The following is a 23,229-nucleotide window of genomic DNA, read 5'->3' on the forward strand; positions in this document are numbered from 1 at the left end:
TAAGGTGTGCTCAATAGTGTGGGCTGAAAGGCAGAAGAGGCCAAAGGGATCAGAGATGTAGGCCAGACACCATGTGGCCAGTGGGTCAGATGGATCTTTGTGTGGCTGATGGAAGAAGATTCTATCCCAGCTCACTTGAGTAGAGGGGGAGTTATGATTAGGATGCAGAACTAAGGAGCAGGAAAACATCAACCAGGCTGCCCAGTGTCAGTTATGTGGGACTTAGGAGAGTAAGCAGCCTCCACCTGGGAGAGAACAGAGGAAAACGATACCCTGGGTGGTAGGTGTGCACTTTTAAATTTACACCAGGTTGTAAATGACGTTTCTTTTTCTCCTTCAAAGCACCTAGTGCCTTGCACTGAAGAAACTCAAGACGCATGTGATGAATAGGCAAACATATTTTTCAGTTTTGTTTCTAATAAAAGCAAAAACAGTAGCTCACAAATTTAGATTAAGTGGGGAAAAATTACTAGGAAGCTTTAATTAACAGAATATTTTGAAAGAAAGAAGGTTTTTTATTACACACACATGCCCAAAGTTTACTAATTAGAGAATCGCCAAATGATGTCATTGAAGTTCTGTTTTAATAAATAGAAAAATATATTTGTTACTTGGTACCCTATTTGCTTATATGAAAATATATACTACAAAAATTATTGAATATACTGTCTTTGCAGGGAAACATCTTCCCACTTGTAGTATTATTTATATAATTAATTTCCATAGCAACCTCTCTTTTCTTAGATAGTGAAATGCATGTGTCCAAATTATCACATATTAAAAACTAGTGGTTCCAAAATAACAAAGTAGATTTAGGCTGTGCCAATATCAAAATGACTCCTGGGCATGTCAATAACCAAGTTCAGGAGAGCCAAAGGGAAGGCTGTGGAATGTTTTGTCCAACTCTGGGAGGAGCTTCAAGTCAGACCTTTCCAATATAACCTTGAGCTCAAGTACTCTGTCATTCATTTTTAAGGCAACACTTTCTGCTTATTTTTTTTTCTCCTTTCAGTTAAAAGCAATTTGGTTTCAAAAGAAAGAAGCCAGGAAAATTGCTGTCTCCTGGGTTTGTGACTGAGACCTTTGAAGACAGAGTGCCAGACTTCTCAAAAAATACCTATAAAATAAATATTTCCATTAGGCATATATTGACATTCTAGTTCATGGATTAATCCAAACTTAAAAGAGACTTTTAACTAGAATTTACCTAATGAAGAGAAAATCCTATTCTTTTCACTACAATGGCAGATGAGGCCTAGAACAGGCCAAAAGATGGTTGGTGCATTGATGTGAAAATAGTCAAAATGCCATGTGAATAGAGGTAAGGAGTATGCAGAATATATTTTTGCTATCTGAATCTATAGCTAAAGGTCAAGCTATTATCCTGGTAACAGTTCCATTAGGAGTAATGATGTGAAAAGAGGTATTGCATTAATGCACTGGGTTTCCTACTATGTTAATAGTGGGTCATTAAGAATCATAGTAGGATAATTTGCATTCATCTTTAGAATGCAATAGGTTCTAAAAAGAAACTCCCCCCCTTACCTATTTTAATATATTAAACAGAAGTGAGGGACTAATTTTAAACAAGTTCAAATAATCCGAACAAGTGGAATGAGGCCAACAATTAAACTAAATAAGAGTATAAGCATCCACTCTGCTTAATAATTTGAGGTCCTAAGGCACAGAGAGTATGTTAAGTCACCAGGGAGATGACAAATGCTTGAGTTGATCCGTACTTGAGTAATGACTTTCCCGGATGCTTGCATTCATTTGAACCATGCCCTTTAATTGTTTATAAATAATGAATAAGCTTGTGGCGGCTGAGCAGATCCTTCCCAGGAATGTGGCTTTTAATATAATCATCAATGAATGTGGTGCTGGGTAACGTGTCTAACATGCGGAATCTGCCACCCGCAAACAGAGTGGATAGGCCATGTCCCCCAACTGCTCTCTGTCCGAAGGACTTCATTTGGAGTGTTTCTGCCTTATCTGTGCTGGGAAAAAAAGCAGGGTAGGATATGGAGTTTTAAAGGACATCCTGGTGTCATACAGACACTTGAAGGAGCAGAAGTAGGCTTGCATATCTTTAATTTCACTGTGAAACCCTCTGGGAACTCTGGCCAGCAGGGACAGGTCACCCCTGGGTATGATGGCTCAAGTGTAACTTGTGATCAGACAGACAAGTGGGACTAAAGTCTTATAACAAGCAAAACTGAAAGCCACATCCTCATCATATTTGCCAAACTCTGAGGGCCCTGTGAGGGGCAGCAGCCTCATACTAGGGTCCCAGGTGACAAGCAGAGCAACTCAACTGGGGACACCTGTGATTGGGGAAGTGCTAAAAGCACAGGGACTCTTGGGCAGCTGCTTCTTCCTTATATCAGAGCGTGACATGACCAACATATATTCCTCTCACATTCTCCTCTTTCTATTCTTTTTTTTTTTTGGGTCCTGAGGATTTAACTCATAAGCAATTTACCACTAAGCTACACTCAGATCTTTTTATTATTTATTTTGAGACAGGGTCTCACTAAGTTGCTTGGAGTTTTGCTAAGTTGTACAGCCTGGCCTCAAACTTGTGAACCTCTTGCCTCAGCCTCCCAAGTCACTGGAATTATAGGCATGCACCACTAGGCCTACTCCTTCTACAAGTGGGACTAAAGTCTTATAACAAGCAAAACTGAAAGCCACATCCTCATCATATTTGCCAAACTCTGAGGGCCCTGTGAGGGGCAGCAGCCTCATACTAGGGTCCCAGGTGACAAGCAGAGCAACTCAACTGGGGACACCTGTGATTGGGGAAGTGCTAAAAGCACAGGGACTCTTGGGCAGCTGCTTCTTCCTTATATCAGAGCGTGACATGACCAACATATATTCCTCTCACATTCTCCTCTTTCTATTCTTTTTTTTTTTTGGGTCCTGAGGATTTAACTCATAAGCAATTTACCACTAAGCTACACTCAGATCTTTTTATTATTTATTTTGAGACAGGGTCTCACTAAGTTGCTTGGAGTTTTGCTAAGTTGTACAGCCTGGCCTCAAACTTGTGAACCTCTTGCCTCAGCCTCCCAAGTCACTGGAATTATAGGCATGCACCACTAGGCCTACTCCTTCTACTCTCCTAAAGATATTACTTGAGACTTCCCATTTGCTTAGCAGTTCATATCTCATTTAATCTTCATAACTACCATTGGGCAGGTATTGTGATCCTAAACTACAGATGACAAAATCAAAGCATGGGCAGGCTAAATGACTGTTCTGAGATTGCACAAATAGTAGGGATTATTTTCCACATAAGTTAGCTTTTAATTTAAAGGTATAGATGAATACTGAGGTATTGTAAAAGCAAAATGGTTGAGTTCTAAATAAAAGCACAGCAATTGTTAAACAAATACTGGTATTATTTTCAATCACACAACCTGGAAGTGTGAGGGACAACTGGGGAGAGAGAACTCAGTGAGTCTGGAATATATCCCCTTCACTGTTGCCCCCACCCTCAGACCAAGGAGGCCAGCTGAGCACATATGGGTAAGCTCTGAATGGAAATTGGGCTATAGGGGGATGGATGGGAATTTGGAACTCTGAGACTTGATGACTTGCTGTCAATGCCCAGGAGAGCCATGCCAAACACTGCACGAAAGCATGAGCCAGATCCTCTCCACCTCCTCCTGGAAACAGCAGGCAATGAAAGAATGAGAGCTTAGCAACTGCAGGCAAAGCTGAAATGTCACGATGTGAGTAGTCAGGTTGTCCCAGTGCAAACCAAACTGTGAGGGAGCAGAGTGTAGAGGCAGAGAAAGCAGATGTGCCAAGAGAAGCAGAGACCCAGAGAGGCAGAGAACACAGCTCACAAGATGTATACCAAGAACAGCAATGCAGGCAAGCCCACCAGTGACCTCGGTGTTTCCCATGTAAACAAGTGGCTTCTTTTTTTTTAAATATTTTTTTAGTTGTAGAGGGACACAATCTCTTTAGTTTTTATTATTTGTTTTTATGTGGTGCTGAGGATCAAACCCAGGGCCTCATGAGTGCAAGCTCTACCACTTAGCCACAGCCCAGCCCAACATGTGGCTTCCTGAAGTAACTTTTTTCCTCAAGGAACTTGGGTGGTACCCTGCTTCTTGAAACAAAAGAGCCCCTTTTTTTCCCTCAAAAAACTAAAAAATCAAATAGTTTTAATGTGCGTGATACATGGTGACCACCTGTGCTTTTTCTAGGCAAGAGTCAGCAATGTGACACTCTTACTTAGAAGCAAATATAATTACTGAGACTCAGAAAGAAACCAGGGCATTTAGTTTTGACCAAGTCTTCATGTCTTGATAATTTTCTATGGTGACAAATACAGGGCAACTATTTCAAGTGTACTTAGAGCCAGTTACATGGCTTTAGCATGATAATAGAATAGTTTAATCCAAGGAAGGAAGGAAAGATGCAAGAAAAGAAAAAGGAACAAAGGAAAGAAATACCCTAAGATTATTTTCACATATAACATCTAGTATTATCCAGAAGAGCCTTCTTTTTTTTCTTTTTAAATGGAGTGATTTTTTTTTGTTTTTAATTTTTTTAGTTGTAGATAGACACAATATCTTTATTTTATTTATTTATTTTTATGTGATGCTGGGGATTGAACCCAGTGCCTCACATACAATAGGCAAGTGCTCTACCACTGAGCTACACTCCAGCCCTGGAAAAGTCTTCTTGAAGGGAGCATTTTATACAGCTTGGAGACAGATTCTGAGTACACCCTGATGACATACCATCACCTTTTCCAAGGCTCAGGTGTGTGGGCACCAAGTCTTCTGATTTCCTGTTTCTGACTTGTCTGTACCCATAAATCTTAGAAGCACATCAGGAGACACATAGTCACAAAGGATCTTTTGAGCTCTGACTGCTTCAGCATATGATTTCTATCATCCATTTTGTTGATTCATATTAAGATCAATTAGAGTGGATGTTGTTTTCTGATCCTGTACACAAACAGGTGGGTGCTTCATATCAAGAACCTGAACAAAACTGTGCCTTATTATAAAAGCAACATGTATTCAATTGGGAAATATTTATCCAGTACCCATATGTGCTAGATTATGCTAGGTTCTAGTAAGCAAATGGCCCCTTGACCTCAAAGAGCTTGCAATAAAGAGGAGGATAAAGGGAAATAAGGGATCAAGAAAAGACAAGAATACAATTGCTACTACAGAAATCATTCAGGGCCACAGAGAAGGGAATCCCACCCATGCCTGTGCTGGAGGGTTGGAGCTGAGTAAAGCTTTTGGATAAAGTGATGGATGGCTACACTGGACCTTAAGAAACGGTAAAGGTCAAAAAAGGTAGAGAATGTTCCAGACACAGGGAAGGGTATGTGCAGACCAAAACCACACCTTGCAACTGTCCTGAGGTGGGGGCTGCAGTCTCGATGGCCACAAAGTTTGGATTTGACACAGATATAGAAGTAGAAAATAAGGGCCTGGACCTGTGTGTGGAGGAGTTGAGACTCAAGCCTCTGCTTGAAGCTGTACAAAGAGGAATGATCTACCACTAGCAAGGAGGCTGTGAGCAAGCCGTCAAGTCTTTGGGGGGAGAAAAAGTTGCCTGAGAAAATCCTAAATGCTTGCCTTACACCTTGTAGAGGTTTGGAATTTGAAGCTCTATCAACTGCATAAAAGTATAAGTGAGCATAAGCATTGCTGTTGATAGTCTAGGGTCCAGACAAAAAGAAAAGCAGAATAACTCTTAAGAGTGCCTCTGAAGCTTGGGCCTCAGCAGATTCTCATGGATGAACTCCTATTTAAATATAGTGAAACACATGAGGAAACAATCCACCATGAGTGAGGCCTGAGAAATGTAGGATTAGAGCCCCACAGACTTGAGAAAATAGAATTTGAATAAGTGTGCTTGAAATGGAAGGACTTTGTTCATCAAGGAAGGCCAATTACAAAGAGAACCAAACAGAACTTGTAGAAATTAAAACATAGTAGTTGAAATTTAAAAACTCATAGTAGAGACTAATCAATAATGGAAAAATAGGAAAAGGTAGGAAATTTGGGGAGGAAAAAATAACAAATAATGACAAATTAATATCACTGAGTAGAACAGGGAGATTGATATGAGGAATTATCCAGATTGTAACACAGAGATGAAGAGATGAAGAATATTTTAGACAAATTAAGAGATATGAAGGATGGAACGAAATGATCCAATAAACACTCACAGATGTTTCAGAGGAAGCCAAATGAAAGAACAGAGGAAAGGCCAAGTAAATTAGAGACAACAGATGAAGAATTTCCAGAACTGATGAATAATAAACTCTTGGTCCCAAGCAGCAAAATCATCTGACATATTAGTAATAAAAGTAAATATATATGTGGACCTGTAATAAAGAAACCAGAGAATGCCAAAGGATGAAGAGATTTTGTAAGCAACTAGAGTGGAGATTATCTGAAAAAGGACAGGCTAACAGCAGATTCACAGCAACTGAATCTAGAAGCCACTGGGATATCTTCCAATTGCTCTGAAAGAATCCTCCTCCATCTAGAATAGAATACCCAGCTAAACTCCACACCCTAAGACAGTGATGGTTAGATAAAGAGATTTTAGAACACCAACTGAAAGAAAAGATTACACAGACCCTCATTCAAAGAATTATTACATGTTGTACTTCAGGAAGAAGAAAACTGAATACAGAGAGAAAGAACTGGAGCCGAGAGAAGAGGAAGGAAGAGATTAGAGGAGGACATGACCTGAAGATATTCAGAATTATCATAATACCCATGTTATGACAACTCTGTGGCATTGGCTCAGAGGTACATAAAAGTGTCCCCAATGGAAGATGGGAGCTCAGTATCTGTCAGAGATGGAATCACAAATCAATAAAACAATTTAAAAAATTTAAAAAAATTAAAAAGGGGTGGTACTGAAATAATTGACTATCCAAAGAACAAGAAAGAAATCTCTTTGTCACATTTTAGAAAAGAATAAATTCCAGGTGGATTAAAGATCCAAATATACAAAAGAAAGCCTTAAAGCTTTGTTGGTAAAAAAGAGACTATTCGTTACAGTAGGGAGAATCTTTTAAAAATGCGCACACAAAAAAAGCACAAAGCATAGAAATCTGACAGTGCAACCTCAACTTTAGAATGATAAAAGACAGCATGGCAATGTTGTTACACACTGGAAAATAAGAGGTGGTATCTGCAATATGTATACCTGACAAAGATCTCAGATAAGACAGTAAGAAAGCAATGACCTAATGGAAAAACAGAAAAAGTAGAAATTCACAGAAGAAAAAATAACTAAATAATGACAAAATGAAACGATCCTCAAACTCATTAGCTATCAGGGATTCTACTACCGAGATGCTGAAACCAATTGAAAAAATAAAGTCTGACAACACTAGATATTGGCAAGAATGAGGAAAAGTTGGATTTCTTCTATGTTGCTAGTGGGTTTATAAATAATATCAATCACTTTAGAGAGCCACTTGGCAATGCCCAATGAAACTGAAGATGCTGTACCCTGTCACTTGGCCATTCTACTGCCTGGTGTGTTCCCTAAAGAAAAATGAGACATGAAATCCAGGAGACACCAAGAGGACCTCTGCCATGGGTAACAGAGAGAAGAAACAATCCCAGTGTCTCCAGATTATAGACAGGGAGGGCTTCACCATGTAGTGGTTGTAACTGAAATGAATAATCCAGAGTTATAAAGTAGTTATCTAGACAAATCTCTAAAAAAAGGGGGACATGTGAAACAAAACCCAGTGGCAAAAATACAGATGAAGCTGTGTGTATAGATTTGTAAGTACATGAAATAATGGCGAGTATGATTTATGGATAAGGAAGTGGTAAAATAAAAAACACAAATGGGAAAGATGCACACCAACTTCAGGTTACTCTGAGGAAGTAGGAAAGAGAAAAAGAATGAACTAGAACATTTTAATTATTAAAATTTAAAGAAAGAGGGGGTATAAAGTAAACATCAGAGCAGTTCTCAGTCTCAGATAAGGCAGAGAAAATGAATCATGGTGAATGTCTTCACCATTTCAAGATGAACACTTACTTCCACTTCTTAGTCTAAGGGTTATGCTGAAGGGGACGAATGTCACTCTTAGTCTAGGAACAAATCAGAAAACTTCTCCTAAGACTCTGCCACAGAAATACCAATACTGACCAGACCTCAGTTATACTCCTTAAAAATACTCTCTTTTGGGATCAGCACTGGAAGCTTTCTCTAGAAAGTTTTGTAATTTGCTGGAGGGGACTTATGGAGGGAAGACCTCCTCTGATTTCTCTCTTCAGGTCTGACCTTAGAGATGGTCTCCCTGAGTTTTCCTAACCAGCATTTTTCAATAATAATAATAATGTCTTATGTTTGACTAGACTTTAAGCTTGAGGAGGGCAGAGATCATGTCTTGCATTCACCATGGGCACATAAAGGCAAACATGAATGTTCTGTTCATGAAAGAATAAATCTCAGAAACTTTTTTCTCTAGTCTGTTACTTAACTTGAAAGAAACAGAGGAAGAATCTCTTTAGTAAATAGCCACAGTCTCAAAATTTACTGAGCCCTGAAGTTCATTTCAGATTTGGTTTAACAATAAAAATTTGGCAGATCATTAACTATAATACATCTCAAAAGGAAGGCTTTAAGTTAAGGAAATAAAATATTGCAAACAATATGCTTACATGAGAATTAGAATGTCCTTCTGAGTTATATAGGAGACTGTTGTAGAGCCCTACTGGGCAGCCCACTGATACAGACTCAGAGGCATGTATGGCCAAAGCTGACCATAATGTCTATCTAACACTTAGTGCTGATCATTATTGCCTAGGGCTATTACTTGCAGTTGGTAGCTGTAATTAAAAGGGCCCTCGATAGACACTAAATTTATTCCCAGCCATATTGACTTAATTTTGTAGGTTTACTTTTGAGAGTTTGGACTAAAATTTATGAATCATAGAATCTCCGAACTGGAGACTTTAAAACTTAATCAAGTCACACTCTTTCAGGAGCTTAAATGATGGCCAGGAGTAAGTATGCATCCCATAATGTTCTTTCATTATTCCCAACCTGGTGGGATTGTGAGGTTTGAACAATCTTGTCTAATCACTGTGATTCTCAGAGATTTGAGGCCACTAGAGTCTGGAGGAAAACAACCCTATCCCTGTCTCTCTGCGTTCCATTTTGTTACAATGGCATCTCTATCTAGAAAGTGCCAAGAAGTGCCCATAGTGGTTTCTCAAACTAACCAAAGTTAATTTCAATTTATATTCATTTAAGAAAGCCCACAGCGGAACTCTACATTTGTAACTATTGGGAAATATGATTAACACTTTCCTTTGGCAAGTTGTGCTACAATGCACCTTTGTTTAATGTTTCTGGTATAGTTCAAGGGAATAAATTACATCTGCTAAATATTAATATCTGAGTAACAAGCTTTGATATAATGATGTTTACTCTTTAACACACCTTTTTTTTAAGCAAAGGAAAATGTTTTACAATCATAGATTTATAGGAATTCTACCTGGAAGGCACCTTGGAAATATTTCATATAACTCATTTATTTTATAGATCAGGAAGCTGAGGCCCAAGCAAAACAAAAATTTTAAATATTGAGAATCATCAAAGAGTTCGACAATTGGCATAAAATGGCATGCATACCACCACCCCTCTACCCAACCACTGTGCCATAGAAAGCTCACACTTGTCTGTTTATTAGATAAATGTCTGGAGGAGGGTAAAGTTAATGAGTTTTTCTCTGTTTTTAAAGCTAGGGCTTCTGGGTATATGAACTTTCTTTGTCACTGCATAAATACAGAGTTCACCCTATAGCCAGGAAGTCTGCAAGAAATGCCTCCAGTTTTAGAATGAGTTATGTCACAGTGAAAGAGTTCAGGTACCATCTGACTCCTCACTACCATCCAAATCCAGAGGTGAGCAAGGCTGGAAGAACAACAAAAAGCCCCGAGCTGGGCAGGAAATGGTATGGTCTCCTCCACAGATCATGTGCTGGCTCCATGATTGTACCACTTTCTGTGGCTGCTGCACAGAGTGAGGTTGGGGTGAGGATGCTGGGGACCTCAGGACAGGGCTGATGATTCAGGGTTATGGAGGGCTTTATTTTTTGTTCTCTTCACGTGGTGACAACTCCCTTCTAATTGAGGTCAGCTTTAGGAAAATTTTACATGCACATATTGAGGGTGGCAGTAAAGTTCTCAGACTCTTATTTGATATCTGAGGCAATTTGTTATGATATGAATGCTAAAAAAACACATGGTTGGGTAAGTGTACTGATGTATTAAGAAATCTTGAGCAGGGCAAGGTGGCGCACGCATGTAATCCCAGCAGTTTGGGAGGCTGAGTCAAGAGAATTGCGAGTTCAAAGCCAGCCTCAGCAATAATGAGGTGTTAAGCAACTCAGTGAGACCCTGTCTCTAAATAAAATATAAAATAGGGCTGGGGATGTGGCTCAGTGGCCAAGTGCCCCTGGGTTAAATCTCCGGTACCCCCCCAAAGAAATCTTAAGACAATAAACATAGGAAATGACACATTAAGCCTGACTATGGATTCCACTGTTGTATTTCTTTAAACCCAAATCTCACAATTAGTTTATTATATTTTACCTTTTCAAGATGATTAATCTGACGTATGAATGAAAAAATGACAAACCACCCCTTTCATACTGCATATTGTGGAGCTCATTCTTTGATATTTGACAATAATTAATGTTTTCATTGCTCCCACTGAATACAAATTTGGTTTCATATTCGGGATCAGTTTTGATCCCTAGATTTATACCGTCCTTGATCACTATACATCATTTGATCTGTCTGTTGCTACCGTTTCTGCCTGTCTTCAAACTTAGATTCTGCCTTCTGGAATTCCAGCTGCCCTTTTACAACTTGTCCTGGGGAAGTTGTACCACTGTCCTGTTACCGTGCCCTCTACACAACCAGCGTGATGGAGTTGTGTTTTCATTTTTAAGAAACTACTTTTTAGGGGGGAAGATAAATTGGCTGCTTGATTCTGTCCCTCCCTCTTTCATTTGTTCCTGTATTTACTGATCATTAGTCATGTTGCGTGACATTGTCTCATGTGCCAAGGAATTTACAAGCAAATATAAAACATGCTCTTCGCCCATAGGAACATAAGTTTTATTAGGGAGAAAAGATGCTCAAACATAAACAGGATTACCATATATTTTCTGGGAATAGTTCACATTTAAAATGTCTATTTTGCCAATGAAATTATTAATAGTACCATTTTTAAAATTTTTAAAAAATTTTTAGTTATAGGTGGACACAATGTCTTTATTTTACTTAATGTGGTGCTGAGGATCGAACCCAGTGTCTCACTCATGCTAGGTGAGCTAGTTACTTTGGGGAATAACACATGCATGGCATTGTGATTTAATCATAAGGTTCTTGAAAAGTCGATGTGGAAGTGGTAGGGTCTACCTCTGGAGCCACAACCCCAGCCCTAACAGCACCATTTTTTACTCTCAAAAATGATATGGTCATTCTCCACATAAAACATTAATAGCAAAGCAAAGGATTAAGACTTATGGCTTAACCATACAGAGTTAATAAGTACTATAGGAATTTAGGGAAAGAGGCAGTGTAGGTTGAGGCTTAGGCCAGGAAGAATGAGTTGGATTTGTCTAGAAAGAGGGATGAGAGAAGAGGATCAGCCCTGGGGAGAATAGCAAAACTCAAAGTCAAAACTCAGGTGTATGTGATGGTTGAGGAACAGTATCAACCCTGAGCTGATTCACCTGGTAGGAAGCTCTGGGAGAAAGAAGGGAGAAGTCAAGTTGCAGGGAAGCTGGAAAAGGGCAAAGATTAGATGTGATTTAATGGGCAAAGAGGAGGTAAGTAGGAAAATCATGTCATGAAATTTGGTTTTATAAGTGTTGCTTGGCTATTAGCATATAGTTTAAACTTGCAGGAGGAAAGGAGAGACAAGATGTATTTTGAAGTTTTTGCAGAACTTTAAGGATACAGCGATGAGCAGCTGGATGAGGTCAGAGAAGTGAAGAGTAAAGAATATGAGGAAGGACACAAAGAATTGACAGGGTTGGGTAATGAAACAGGATTAACTGGGGAGAAAAAATTCATTGAAGGTGATTCTGAGTTTGCAAAATTGAAGGGTGGGAGACTGTTGAAGCCTCTGCTAAAAATAATGAGGTTACAAGGAGGAAGTACCAGAATCAGAAGATCCCTTCCACCTTCAAGGGGGTTGTATGTCTGGGTAATGAACATCATAGTTGACTTTTCAAGAACATTGTGATTAAATCACAATGTTATGCATGTCTTATGCCCCAAAGTAACTAGCTCATTTGACTAGCTCCTACAGAAAGTAGGAATTCTCATATTTCTCTACCCCCTACCCCCACCGGAATGGTACTGGGGATTGAATCCATAGTTTCTTTACCACTGAGCTATATCCCCAACCTTTTTAAATTTATTTTGAGGTAGGGTCTCATTAAATTGTTGAGGCTGGCCTTCAACTTTCAATCTTCCTGCTTCAGCCTTCTGAGTAGCTGGTATTAAAGACATGTGCCACTGCACCTGGCTCTGTCTACATTTATAATTGGTATTTGCCCCCCCTTACTGGTACCTGGCTAACTCAATTCAAAAGGCAGATATGGTGACATAGAGGAGTGGGGAGGGAGGTACTTAAAATAATGAACGTTAGACTTACTCCCATCAAAATGGCAGGGTTGATGAGAGGATGCTAAGGTTGAGTATAAAAATGTTTCTGAGAAATACTATGAGCTGACCATGGAGAGTAGTCAAAAGAAGGATGCATGAAACACAATCTGGAAACAGTCACTGTAACAGAAGACTACAGGGAGCAACCACTGGGAAGACCTGACTGAATCCAAAAGGTGGAAGCTCTACTACAGGTGCTTTTATCAGGACAGATGCAGCCATGTTTGCTCTTATGCAAAAGAGTCTTGGAGGCAGTCAAAAATCAATGAGTTTTCAATTCAATTTTAAATAAAGTTCTATGGTTTTTAAGAGGTTTTCTCACTAGAAGCTGACAGTCCCACAATTATTACTGTGACTACAAAAGTTCCATGATCATATGTATGTGTCATTTGGATTTTAAGGACAGAAATACTAGCAAATACCAATTTCTGAGTTTTTCACATTTTGACGTACACCTTGTATGAGGCAGTTTACATAATTGAATTGAAACATTTGCTGGATTATTGAAGCCAATTGTAGGTTCCAGCAAAAAGCTGGAGGGAATATAATTTGACCAATTCTGCCCTTACTATACAATCCCATTTCCCTACAAAAGGAGAAAGCAGGAGGATGTGGCATTACCTGAGGATGCTAGTGAGCATTTCAAATCAGCCAGACAATTCAGAGATTTAAATACAAAGGAGGTGAGTTATGTGGAAAACATTGCTTTCTGTTTTCAAGGCCACAGCTAGTCCATATGGCACCACTGTGCAGATAAGAAAGGTGCCCTTCCTCAAGACACTTTGCTTTCATCTGCTGAGAAATGTCATAATAAATATACAAAGTGACAGTGTTGGCAATGGTGATGGTGCCCATTATGCTGTGCGTTGTGGTCAGGACGCAGTGGCCCTGTTTATGCTACAGAAACTTATCTCTTTTGGCAGGAGGATGTTTTTGTCAATCCTTACAGCACATTTGTGTTACAAGGAAGGTTTTGTGTGAATTCAGCAACTGGGAATTAGAATTTTGTCTTTGAAGTTAATCCAGTACTGGTTTCTACTCATTATGTGAAGGGCTCAAGAAGGATCAATAAAACCCACCACCTTTCTCTTAAATTTCTCCACATTCTCACTCATCCCTTATGTAGCAAACGATGTAAGTTTGAGAAAAATGAGATTCCTTTTCTGAGCTTAAGGAAGACCAGCAATGAAGCAGGGACAGGCATTAGACTCACTGTGGTCCCAAACTCAAGAACACTCTGATTTATTGGGTCTGAGATGGAGTCTAGGCAGCTTTAAGAAACAACTGTTAATAAACACAGCTTTATCTGAAAACCCCTGGGGGGCGCTATATTTGAGTCCATTTCCTTGGTATTATATCAGTGAAGTTAAATACTTTAAGATAAACAGGTTGCCCTCAAAGTCTACCAAATAGTAGAGGTGTTAAATAGTTCTGAAGGAAAATGACTTTCACCCCTTGTTTTGCTGAACTTAAGCTCCATTAAATTATTAGATAGCTATTTTTTCCATTTTCTTTGCATTTGATTACTTCTCATCATTAAAATCTATTTCAGATGTCACCTACTCAGTGAGAACATCTCCTACTGAGATTTATATCCTCTGTGCTTCCTACCTGTTAGATAGCAGCCATCTGACATTTATTTTGTTGTGTTCTGGGGTAGGGTTCTGTGTTATGGGTCACTACTGGCATACCTGTAGCTCCACTAGCTTGCACATTCCTTAAGATCAGGGGCCATACCTTACTCATCTTTATGTCACCAGTTCCCAGCTCACAGCGTGTGGGCAATGAAAGTTTGTGCTTTTAACAGAAACTTCATGACTACTGATGATTTCTAGGTTAACAAGGTCAATGAACACACTGCAATGATTTGGATGTTCTCATGACTTATCCAGAATGTGAAAAGCAGCAGAGACCATGTCTTCTGCATGACACTGTGTGGTGAAGAAGTTAGTGGAACAAATGCGCTGGATTTACCAGTCAAAGAGACTTTGGCCAAGTTATGGTTAAGAATGGAGACTACATTTTCAAGACTGTAATATCAAGGTCTGTGGAACACTAAATAGCATTTATTTTGTGACCCTTAAGTTAGCCAGAAGTCAGGAAAGGTCCCTCTTCCACCTTGGTGAAGCAGGCAGTCCAGAACTAGTGAGGCACTGCCTGCAGATCTGAAACCAGTTTCTTGTGTAATGTGAAACAGAAAATTGCCTTAAATCCCAGAGTTCAAAGAATGAAGGCCACTGAGACAATGGTATGTTCTCATTTGTTACAGAAGTGGAACAGAGTAGCCTTCAGGAAACTAGTGCTCTTAAAGAACAACTGAAGGATACCAAGCCTCACAAGTAGGCTGTGGCACACTGTGGACATTCAGCACAAGTGTTAGAATCAGAGTTGGGAGGAGTCTCTCTAAGGTGGTTGGGGGATCTGAAAAACTGCATCAGAATCACCTGTGGTTGAGAGTTCAAAATTCAGATTTCTGGGAATATCCTATACCTACTAAATCAATCTCTGAGAATGAGACACAAAAATCTAAAATTTTAATTAACATTCCAGGTAATTTTGATGCACAATAAAATATGAGAACCAATATGAAAGGCACTAAAAATATAGGGATATACATACAGAATAGCTGAGATTCAACGTGACTTATTTAAATGTTGCTGACCCTCCATAAAAAGTGGAAAACCACAAACAACAACAATTAGGTGATAGTTATAAAAATAGCTCAAACAAGCTGTGTGATGTAATTTTTTTTTTTTAAGAGAGAGAGGGAGAGAGAGAAAGAATTTTTAACATTTATTTTTTAGTTTTTGGCGGACACAACATCTTTGTTTGTATGTGGTGCTGAGGATCGAACCCAGGCCGCATGCATGCCAGGCGAGCACACTACCGCTTGAGCCACATCCCCAGCCCTGTGTGATGTAATTTTATAGGTGTTATATAGTTATCTCCTGTTTTAGGCAGATCCAATATTTAAAAATACGAACAGAGCTGGGCATGGTGGCACATGCCCGTAATCCCAGTGGCTCGGGAGGGAGGCTGAGACAGGAGGATTTCGAGTTCAAAGCCAGCCTCAGCAAAAGTAAGGCGCTAAGCAACTCAGTGAGACCCTGTCTCTAAATAAAATACAAAGTAGCGCTGGGAATGTGGCTCAGTGGTTAGGTGCCTTTGAATTCAATCTCCAGTACCAAAACAAAAACAAAAAAATATGAACAGATAAACTGACATATGACCATCATTCAAAAGGATTTTTTTTAAAAAATATTTTTTTCAGTTGCAGATGGACACAATATCTTTATTTATTTATTTTTATGTCGTGCTGAGGATCGAACCCAGTGCCTCACTCATGCATGGTAGGTGCTCTAAAACTGAGCTACAACCCCAGCCCTCAAAAGGATTCTTGAAGCAAAGTATTCATCAATTGGTTCCAATTGCCAAACATCTAAATAAGAACTTAATTTATATACAACTTTGGAAGATAAGCTCTATACAGTATTTGCTTCCAAGCTTCTTTCTTGAAGTTCTATGCATTGGAAGTGTCTTAGAAGTTTTTTCCCCCTTTCTTCTTTAGGGAGAAACTTTGAGCTCAACTCTGAGAAGTTTGAGATCAAACTTCTATTTTCCTCTCTGGCATCAAGGGACTGAGTCTCATGAAAAGACCTACCCTTGAAACTGGTGAAATAAACTGAAGTACAGCTATATTTTAACCAAAATTCACTTTGAATATTCTTTGAACAAACAATAACTGACTGGGTGTTTTAAACATTAGCATGGCCACCTTCCTACTGGAATTTATAAAGAATAAAAAATGCTAAATTTTAAGGTAGACATTTAAAGGCAGGATGCCTTTATTTTCAAATACTCCTTTTATAAATGAAATGTGCTGGAAAATGGCTTTGGAGTCAGACAGAACTGGGGTTAAATCCTGATTCTATCACAAGCTGTTTAAGTTAAATAAATTTACTTAAATTTCTCTCAGGCAAAGTGTCCTCTCCTGCAAACAGGAATAAAATCACCAACATTGAAGGGATATTCAAATTGAAATTGATGTTTTAAACTTGTGCTTAAAGGGAGTTCTGAGAATACAGAGACATTACTATCAATCAAAATATAATAAATCAGATATGAACTCCACCCCAATTAACTCAAACCTATGTGAGATTAAATAGAAAATGCCTGTTTACTTTTTTTTACAAATCCCAAGAGAATGAATGATGATATACAATAATAATGAAAAGTAGAGGTATTATAAAATGACAAAAGTGACCCTACATGTGTCTAGAGTTATTGAAATAAAATGAGAGGCTTTGGTGGTCATTTCTGTAGAGCCTGTGAGTGGGTGACATTGAATGTAGTTAGGCACTCCAGTTTGAATTTTTGGAGTAATCACCAGTCAAGAAGTGTTCCCTCCCAGAGAAGTTCTGATCCCTTGTGGCTATCCTGGCAGACCATCAGTGCTGACCTCTTAAGAGAGTAGCAATTTGTGTCAAGTAAACTAGTGACCATTAATCAGTTCTTTTGCTTATGCACATATGTAATTTCCTTTGAATGCAAGAGGATTCAAGACTCCAGTCCAGTTTGACATTAATAATACTTTCTTAACTAGTCATTATGATGCTGAATTAAAAATCATAATGAGTTCTAAAAATATTTTTATTGAAACTCTATTTTTTGAAGAGTATTTGGGGAGTCAATGATTATGTCACATTTAAGTAACTCTATGTCAAACTGCAAGTCTACTGAGGTATGTCATGGTGAAAGCCAGATGGTGGACCAATCACTGCTTCAGCAGATACCACATGATGCAAGGGGAGCACACTGGGGACTAACCTCCACTCTGTGTTCTGGCAAAAAATTCTGAATCAAATCCGTGATACCAAGTTTACTTAGTGTTAAACTTGACTTCACTTAACAACATCATAAGTTACTTCTTCTCAAAGCTGAATTCAGATGTTCAGGTGAGTGCTTCTCATTAAGTATCCTTTCATCAGTAAGACCTTGGGTCATAATTACAAATTAATTTTTAATGAATTACCACTGAGTGTTAGTAACTATAAAAGATTAAAAGATGAGATTATATGAAAAAATCTACAAATAATCTTATAGTTTAGTTTCAAGATAATGTCATGGGGAATGTTACTACTACAAACAGTTTTATTTAAACTTTTATTTTCAGTGCATTTCTCTTCCTATTTATAAGCATTTTATAGATTTTCATTCATCTTTTTTCCCCACTATTGTTTTAACCAATCTAATCACCCTTGTTTGAAACAAAATCAAGTACCATTTATTATTTTTACATGTGAGATTTTATAAAATTAACCAGTCTTCTGTTCCTAGGTAAGTGGACTTGTCAAATAAATATACTATTGGGGTACTATCTCATAAAAGGTGAAGTAAGAAAGAATACTTTATATTTACAAAATGTTTTTCAAGTGTGCAGTAGATAGCCTTGGCACTATTATGTAGAAAAACCATTTTATCTCTTTTCCAAATTAGTCAGATCCAAAAGATTTGGATAAGGAAGACAAATTTCTCTTTATATCTTTACTGTTAAACTGAGTATAGTTGTTCTATAAGACCTAAAATTAATGGCTACTTCCAAAAATCACTTTACATTGTCATATGTGGGTTAATAAACCTGTTGTTAGAGAAAACATGGTAAAGGAAAATGTATTAGGGAATTAAGATAATTGTATTCAAATTTATACTCAGTCTTGGTTTCTACTTGTTTTACTTTCATTGGCAATTTGACTCGTACAAATTTACAACAATGTTTTGATTTTTTTTGTTTCAAATTAATTATGAGAAGACATGAGGATAGACATTTGCATCAAACTCATTATTTCAAGATGAAAAATAAAACCCTATGCTTACTTGTTCACCCAACATGTATTTATGGAAAACCAGTTCTTGTGAAGTATGTAAGGGAGGGAAAAACTTCCCTCCACCCCAGGAGGATTCAGTTGAGTCTGAAATAAACTAACAGGCAGGTTAGCAAGACAAAAAGTATACCAATTCACTATGTGCAAAGATAACATGAAAACCTAGAAACACAGTGAGAGCAGACACTTAGTATAACTTCTTCGGGGGGTGGAGGGTGGGGAAACACACACGCACACACACACACACACACACACACACACACACACACACAAATTGGCCCCAAGAATGGTGCTAGCATCGATGTTCATAGCAGCACAATTCACAATTGCTAGACTGTGGAACCAACCCAGATGCCCTTCAATAGATGAATGGATTAAAAAAATGTGGCATTTATACACCATGGAATATTATGCAGCACTAAAAAATGACAAAATCATGGAATTTGCAGGGAAATGGATGGCACTAGAGCAGATTATGCTTAGTGAAGCTAGCCAATCCCTAAAAAACAAATACCAAATGTCTTCCTTGATATAATGAGAACAACTAAGAACAGAGCAGGGAGGAAGAGCAGGAAGAAAAGATCAACATTAAACAGATACATTAGGTGGGAGGGAAAGGGAGAGAAAAGGGAAATTGCAAGGTAATGGAGGGAGACCCTCATTGTTATACAAAATTACACATAAGAGGTTGTGAGGGGAACGGGAAAATAAACAAGGAGACAAATGAATTACAGTAGATGGGGTAGAGAGAGAAGATGGGAGGGGAGGGGAGGGGGGATAGTAGAGGATAGGAAAGGTAGCAGAATACAACAGTTACTAATAGGGCATTATGTAAAAATGTGGATGTGTAACCGATGTGATTCTGCAATCTGTATATGAGGTAAAATTGGGAGTTCATAACCAACTTGAATCTAATGTATGAAATATGATATGTCAAGAGTTTTGTAATGTTTTGAACAACCAATAAAAAAAAAAAGAATGGTGCTAACCTGTGACCAAGTCTGTCTGGTTATGGCATCACCCTCCAGTTCTGCTTCTGTGATCTGAGCTGATGCCCCTAGCCTATGAAATTGCCAGGGAATAGATTCATGACTACTGAGTTCTTCATGGAGGGTCTGTGTCATAAGGCAGATGACCCTGATATCACATGCATACTCTGAATAAAGACAATAAGAAAGTCCAGGGTAACTTCTGAAGTATGAGATTATGGAAGTCTTTAAGTTTTCTATATTTTTTATGCCTGGTATTTTGTAAGCATAAATTATTTGTGTAGTCAGGGGAAAAAACAAAATGAAAATATGTCTATGAATAAAAACAACAAGGGAACAAATGAACATAAAATATTTGTTGATTAAGGCTATTGGCTATTAAGGGGTAGGTTTTTGTCTGTTTTCAAGTTATTATATTTTCCTAATAGAATTTTAATGCTAGATTTAACTCAACAATAAAAGAAGCATATGGAAATTTTGAGCTCTTTGATTTGAATAATCGGCTTTATTAGGTATTAGGAGTAGAGGCCTCACTGTTGTTTTTATTTCTAGCAGGAGTAGGGCTGTGAAAAAATTAAGACACAATCTCTATTTGTTTGTAATTCACTTTTTCAAACTCTTGTATAATGTCCAGTCTAGATGGAAAATGGTGGAATAAACCTCTCTATTAGTCTACTTGTAATGAGCTATTTCATTACCATCTATTATGAAGGTAGCTTTTCTACATCATTAAAATGGAATAGGGTCATAGTTCCTAATTTCAAATACTGTCATAATGTTAAAATACTTCCCTGAAAAGAAAGAAAGAAAAAAAGATAGGTAGGTAGGAAGAGACAACTAAAACAATTCCTGACTGCATTTCAGAGAAGCATCAGCAGCCTTGACCTTCATGTTCTGAGAAAGCCCAGCCTGTTTAAATGGAAATGGACCTTTCTTCATTTCAGCAAGTCCTAGTTACATCATTGACCGTTTTTCAAATTCTGTAATCTTGTTTTTAGTGTCACTTCGAGCTGAATCATTCTTTTCATAAATGGCCAAGATTGTGATATCTCTGTAGCTTTTCTTATTTAATACAACTCAGCTGCCACTTTAAATGAAAAAATTCTGATGGAGCATGAGAAATTTCCTGTTAATGAAGGCTTATGTCCTTCTGGCCATGAACAAAGGGTGTCTGGTACTTGCTAACTCCATTTAAAATTCGAATTATTTTGTAAAGTTAATTGTGAGTTTCCAAGTATCCTTTAAGTACTATTAAATTCAGTTACTCATTTTGCAAACTAATGGGCAAGAGGAGAGGACAGGGAATCTCTCTGAGTCAGTCCCACTCACAAGCCCTGACAATGCAGAACTAAATCAGTTAAGAATATCCTCATCAGCTATTCTACTTTTAATTAAGGACTTATTCAAAATTTCATTTTCATGGTAGTTGTGCTTAAATTTGACACTTTTTTTTCATTATTTATTTATTTATTTATTTATTACTGGGGAATGAACCGGGGGCTTAACCACTGAGTCACATCCCCAGCCCTTTTTAATTTTTATTTAGAGACAGGGTCTCACTAAGTTGCTAAGTGCCTCACTAAGTTGCTAAGGCTGACCTCAAACTTCGATATGTGCACAGCTGTATACATCCTTTTTGTTAACAGCATTTAAATACTTCTATTTCCTAAAGTTATGTTTATCAGAGTCCTGAATAAGGACACTGTACAGTGAAGAACTAGGTCTAGGATGTGGAACTAGACAGAGATGGAGACACGTCCATGAACCCGCATGGCTGTTGTAACACCATGGAATACAGACATATGCTCCAAGGAGGTACAGGGGAGAGACCCAGGGTGGTCTCTCCCTGTAAGTGGCATGACTTAAAACAAGAGGGAGCAGACTTGGCTAGGAATGTGTGGAGAGGAACAGTGTGTGGCTTTACTTATATTTAAAATGTCTTTAGATGCAATGGTCTGGTAATGTAGCTTCTGAACTTTGGAGAGAAATGTCTTACTTACTTTAACACGTGATAGGTAGCTTTATTCTTATTTACACCTAAAAACTTAAGTTTAAATAATATATTGATGGAATCCTTAGAAATTTACTGAAAACAAAAACACTTCCATTTAAAAGTCAAATTAAAACAAGCACTTTTTGGTTCTGCAGCAGATCAAATTGGCTCTTAAAATATTATTTTAACAAATTAACATCACCTTGAAATACCATATTCTAGTGGTATCTGGGGTGGGGAGTTGTAAGGTGCATACCCAAGAGCCATGCCAGTGGGTAAGGTGCAGTGGCAAATTAAATTAGCTTCTACTTAGTTTATTATAATTTCAGCTACATTTTTATGGAATGAAGGCAAAAAACAACAAAGAATCCAAAAAATGAAATGATGCAGACCAACCTTTTATTGCACCCACAATATTTTGGTCTAGTCCTTTCCGGTTGTCATTGAGTCCTCTTTTCCTCTTCCCATTGGGTAAGGAGTTAGCCAAAGTCTTGTCATCAAAAAATGCACACACCAGTTTTCTAAACAGAAGGCTTCCTGAGCGAGTGTAGTTTGACAGTATAGAGTCCAGCTGAGACTTAGGCATAAACACATCAAAGCCTTCAGCAAGTTGTACTTCTGGCTACCAAAAGAAGAGAAATATTTCATTAAAAGCAAAGTTTGAAGCATTTGAATTTGGGCATAAAGTGCAACAAAAACCATCGTAGCTCATAGCTGAAATGTCCATATCATGTATATGACACAGCCTCAGCTTAGTGTGCCAGAATGTGTACTTTCTAAAACCAATCATCAGTTACAGTTCACAAAACAAGATTCCAGTACTGTCTCATCAAAAGCAACAGAGAGAAGTACACTGAGAAAGTATTCCTGTTCTTACACATCATTAAGAGATAATCACAAAATCATGTTAATTCTAGAATTAAGGGTCGAGTCTTCTATATGAAACACCCTCATTCATTTTGTAAACAAAGGAACAAAGGCCCCAAAAGATCATGATAAAAATGACTTAAGTACAATTCATATGTGCTCAGTGCATTACTGTCTCATACATTAAATAATTTAATTTCTTTCACCTGAGGTCACAAATATGGGACTACTCCACAGGGCTTGTCCTCTTTCTACTATGTCAGGGTGTTAGCTGTGGAACTGTTTTTTAAAACCAATGAGAATTTTTATGTAATTTGATATACAAATAAAAATAATGAGCAGGTTTCCAGGCCATTTCAATCCACTCCTCACCCCTACTTTCAGGAGGAAAAGCCGAAGTTATATCCCAGAGGACCCTGAAAAACCAATGCACCAGCCATAAGACAGGGATACAGGATCAGAAGACCCTTGAGGTGCCTTTCAGCTTGGAGTATATCATACAATAATACAAATCAGACACATACTACATTCTCTATCAGCATACCACAGATGTTTACAACCTGTCTTTTTGTCTTGCAACTGGCATACACTACTTCCTTTCCAAAGCCTTTTGTATCTTCTTCCTGTCATGGAAGTAGCTATGTTACCACTGGGCATCTGACATAGCATATGAATGTATTTATTACATTTCTAAGGTCTGGCATATAGTATACACTCAACAAATTCATTAGTCATAATCTAAACTATTCAGTCATTTATTGTTGGTTATAACATGACAGCTTTAA

The 23,229-nt window shown here is 38.0% G+C and overlaps 1 protein-coding gene across 9 annotated transcripts in view; it reads right to left on the minus strand.

Annotated features, from left to right (window-relative positions):
- Positions 1-23,229, minus strand: part of BEND7 (BEN domain containing 7) — a 123,368-nt gene that overhangs the window by 39,427 nt on the left and 60,712 nt on the right. For 8 of the 9 annotated variants that reach the window (XM_081297118.1, XM_081297117.1, XM_081297119.1 and 5 more), the window contains one exon: positions 21,974-22,199. In XM_081297118.1, the coding sequence (XP_081153244.1) occupies positions 21,974-22,199 (226 nt within the window). The remainder of the gene's footprint in view (positions 1-21,973; positions 22,200-23,229) is intronic. The other variant, XM_081297121.1, reaches the window with a different exon arrangement.

Source organism: Spermophilus citellus (assembly GCF_964194105.1).
Source record: "Spermophilus citellus genome assembly, chromosome: 6".
Taxonomy (NCBI): domain Eukaryota; kingdom Metazoa; phylum Chordata; class Mammalia; order Rodentia; family Sciuridae; genus Spermophilus; species Spermophilus citellus.